Consider the following 4,391-nt stretch of genomic DNA (forward strand, 5'->3'; position numbering starts at 1 on the left):
AGAGAAAGAAAGAGAGAAAGAAATAGAGAAAGAGAGAGAGAGAAAGAGAGAGTTAGGAAGAGGTAGAAAGACAAATGGAGAGAAATACTGATAGAGAATACAGAGAGAGAGGGAGAGATAGAGAGAGAAAGAAAGTAAGAGGGGGGGGGGGGGGACAAAGGAAGCAATAGAGAAAAAAGAAAGAAGGAAGGACGGAAGGAAGGAAGGGAAAAGAAAAAATGAAGGAAGAAGGAAAAAGAAAAAAAAAGATGAAGGAAGAAAAAGGAAGGAAGGAAGGAAAGGTAGGAAAGAAGGAAAAAAGGAAGGAAGATAAAAGAAAGAAATGAAGGAAGGAAGGAAGGAAAGAGAGAAAGAAAGAAAGAAACAGGCGCAGGAGTGGCTGTGTGGTAAGTAGCTTGCTTACCAACCACATGGTTCCGGGTTCAGTCCCACTGCGTGGCACCTTGGGCAAATGTCTTCTACTATAGCCTCGGGCCGACCAAAGCCTTGTGAGTGGATTTGGTAGACGGAAACACACACACACACACACACACACACATACACATACATGACAGGCTTCTTTCAGTTTCCGTCTACCAAATCCACTCACAAGGCTTTGGTCAGCTCGAGGCTATTGTAGAAGACACTTACCCGAGGGTGCCATGGCGTGGGACCGAACCTAGAACGATGTGGCTGGGAAGCAAGCATCTTTCCACCTTTCCACACATCCATGACTGCACCTGTAACACCCCCTGTAACTTAACAGTTCGACAAAAGAGTCCAATATAACAAGTACAGGGACCAATTTCATTCAATTAAACCACGTCAAAGACAGTGCTGCAGCTTGGCCACACTCTCGCGACTGAAGCAAGTGAAAGCTGGAAGCCGAAAGATAACACAGATCCGCACAGCTTTGCTCAATCTCTGGTTGTTTAGAAATAATGGGTTCCGTCCTCAGGAAGGAACTCAATCCTTAGAGCAGCCGAGTTCCATCTCTTTTTCTCCCATTTTTACTTTTAAGAATTCAAAGAACTTAATGGCTGTCGAAGAAATCATGGGCGCCAACTGCTTTACACGTTCCCATGGCACTTTCACAACTTCTAAAACAGACTGTTGTTGGTGTTGTTGTTGTTAAAGTTGTTGTCGTTCTTCTTTTTGCTCCTCTCTGCCTTCTTCTTTTTCTTCTTCTTCCTCTTCTCCTCCTCCTCCACTTCGTGTTTTTCTACATCTTTCCTCTTCTTCTTCTTCTTCTTCTCCTCCTCTCCTCCCCCTCCTTTTTCACTTCTTCCTCCTTTAATCATCGGGCAACCCTGATCATACAAACCTTTCCTCAAAACACGTTCCAGACTCGGCCATCCTGCCTCATTCCCCCCCCCACCTCTTTTATATAGAATCAGATCTCAAACTACATCACATTCAACACGTCCTTTACAACAATATTTAAACCAAAACAGATCCGACTGCTATTTCTAGCAGGTGAAGTTAACCACATAAAAGCTCTCTCCCCGTCTCCTCTACAGCAAATTGCTTCACTGCATAAGTATGTATACAAAACATCATCTATATATACAATTAATAAGATCTATCGTTAAAACTTAAACACTTGACTAATTGGCATAAGAGATGTAATTCATGCTGAAAAATGTATTAGAATATCATTAGAAACATAAAAGTATGAGCGCATCATTATACCAGTAATTTGCTGTACGAGCCGAGACTCGTGCGAATGTTTGTCTTGAAGTACGAGCGGAAATCCACAATACGAGCACACAAATCGTCCCATCTTTAAGATAATTCATTTAATAAAACCAGTTTACATATTTCTTTTGCATTCTCTTTTTTTTTTTGTAATTGTCATTTTACTTGTATCTACACCTTTAAAATTATTTTCGAGTGGTTTTTTGGGTGCTGGAACGGATTAATTATATTTTAGTTAATTTCAATGGGGAAAATTGATTTGTAAGACGAGTAAATCGTAAAACGTGTTGGCGGTTGCCTACAGACAAGCTCTGTCATGAAACGTATTAAACTCATACTGCGAGGTATCACTGTATGTATATGATATATATATATATATATATATATATATATATATGATATATCTCCTCGTCCGGTGTTCTTGTATGTGTTCATTGCTAAACATTAACGATTTCGAAATAAATTTAAGTTGAGAACAAAGACATTACGCACATCGTTAGCTTGTGAGCAGTGGAGCTAAAAAGGAGTCCACCGATTGTTTGTGGTCGTTAGGTACCCGTTGCTATGAAGTAACGGTGAACCACCAATTAATATCCGGTTATATAAATGACTGGCTATATTTTACGAACACACGGTAAAGTACAGACGACATGAAAACGTAATGCATAATTACTTAGACATAATAGATAATTAAATAAACGTACGTACATTATATATGCTCCACTCGTCTTTATTTCTTTTATAACTCTCTTTAAAATGCATATCTTCAAATGAAATTTTCTAATGATACGTTTTCGTGGAGGTAGTTTCCGCTTGTATTAATATAAATATATAAATATATATATATATATATATATATATATATATATACATATATATATATATATATATATATAAGCTTTTTAAGCTTTTTATGGTGGAGTTCTCAAGTATTCCACCACGGAAAACGTAGCTCTGAAATTTTCAAAAGTCAGCTTGGAAGGCAGGTAGTAATTTGAAACTCCGCAAAAGGAAAAAAAAATGTTTAGCCATAATCTACACCCTCGAAAGCGTACGTGTATAAAATTTCATTTAAAAATATGCATTTTAAAGGAAGTTATAATTTAACGAAGTTAGTGGGTGTGGTGTGTTAAAAAGTGAGACATTATTTGGTAAAGTTGAACATTAAAATGTTTGATGGCTTAAATAAGCTAGAAATTCTTAATTATGAGCGAAATTACTAACCATTTATTACTTTCAGCGTTAATGCCGACAGCATCGAAAAAGGACTGTCCAATTTGGTTTCCTCCTTGACCAATCTGCAAAAACACGCTGCACATATCCAAAGATTTAGGTTTAGGACAGAATTGGCGTCTTCGGAATATTCTTCACAAAGTCTTTTTATTCTCAGAAATCAAACTTCTGTAAATCTCCGTGAACTGAAAAGCAAAAGGATGTTGAGGCAGAAGACTGATGATGCTATTGTTCCACAGCAGGCATTTTTCTGATAGTTATGAGGAAACAAAGTCGACGACGTGGGACACACAAGAATCATGTTATTTAATTATCCCCTTATTTTTTTTAAGATAATAGTAACTTGCAAGATATTTCGTTTCTATTTCTAGCAGGTTGAGTAACCCTGTACAGGCCTCTGTTTATAGCCAGGTGTATTAACAACCAAACACTCCTTGGGTGGGACAGTAGACAGACAAGTGAATAGATCGTATATATATCGTGGTTGTTTGGTTCCAACTCAACACTAATTAGATACAGCTTTATTCAACAACGTTCCAGTTGTGTCCACCACCTCTTTATTATTATCTCTCTCTCTCTCTCTCTCTCCCTCTCTCTCTCTCCCTCTCTCTCTCTTTCTCTCACTCTCTTCAAAATCAATTACATTATTTAATGCAAGCCGCCTTTCAAAGGTGTAAATTACGGAAGATTTGGTTGCTATTCCTAACAGATCGATTTACCGCCCAAATATTCCTTTATTATTATCAGTTCTAAATTGGTAATACGAAATAAAACAATATTAACTTCGCACTATTTTAATTGTTGTTGTTATTATTTCTTTATTTACTAATTATTTACTAATTATTTTACCTGTATGTAATCCCGTACTGCAGCGCCCTGTACCGATCCAAAAGCTTTTTATCGACCTTCAGTGGTTAATCAAGGAAACATTGCTATTAAGCTCGCTTTGTGTTAGTTCGTTGTTCTTTTATATTTACAATGATCGTTATAATTATTGTGGTTTTATAAATTATTATTCTTGAGTAGATCGAAAGTGTATTGTTTGTTGTTGATATGACAACGTTGTTAAGGTAGAGGAGGAGGAGGAGGAGGAGAAGGAGGTGCTGGTGCTCGCAGGGCTTACGCGACACTCAGCAACTGTTACACGCCCGACCAGGAGCAGTGCCGTCTCAAGACATGGGCAAACTAAACGGATGCTCGGGTGCCTCACAGACCTAGGGGCCCAGTCCTGATCTGATCTTCCTCAAACGAAAACATAAACGGTATTGTGACGCAATGAGTCACACACACACTCACATAGATAGATAGATAGATAGATAGATAGATGTTGTTGTTAGCACTCCGTCGGTTACACCGACGAGGGTTCCAGTTGATCCAATCAACGGAACAGCCTGCTCGTGAAATTAACGTGCAAGTGGCTGAGCACTCCACAGATGCGTGTACCCTTAACGTAGTTCTCAGGTACACGCATGATGATGATA

General features: G+C 38.3%; 1 protein-coding gene across 4 annotated transcripts in view; it reads right to left on the reverse strand.

Moving 5' to 3' along the window:
- LOC106882959 (tubulin delta chain) overlaps nt 1-4,035 on the reverse strand; it is an 18,967-nt gene extending 14,932 nt beyond the window's left edge. The window contains exons 1-2 of one of the 4 annotated variants that reach the window (XM_089337530.1): nt 3,760-4,035; nt 2,902-3,095 (exon numbers count right to left, since the gene is read on the reverse strand). In XM_089337530.1, the coding sequence (XP_089193656.1) occupies nt 2,902-2,996 (95 nt within the window). In that variant the 5' untranslated portion in view covers nt 2,997-3,095; nt 3,760-4,035. Of the gene's footprint in view, nt 1-1,671; nt 2,097-2,169; nt 2,238-2,901; nt 3,496-3,759 lie in introns of those variants that run through there. The other 3 variants (XM_089337531.1, XM_089337532.1, XM_089337529.1) reach the window with 3 other exon arrangements.
- Between the last annotated feature and the right edge of the window lie 356 nt (nt 4,036-4,391).

Source organism: Octopus bimaculoides, chromosome 19 (assembly GCF_046866305.1).
Source record: "Octopus bimaculoides isolate indiv1 chromosome 19, ASM4686630v1, whole genome shotgun sequence".
Lineage (NCBI taxonomy): Eukaryota > Metazoa > Mollusca > Cephalopoda > Octopoda > Octopodidae > Octopus > Octopus bimaculoides.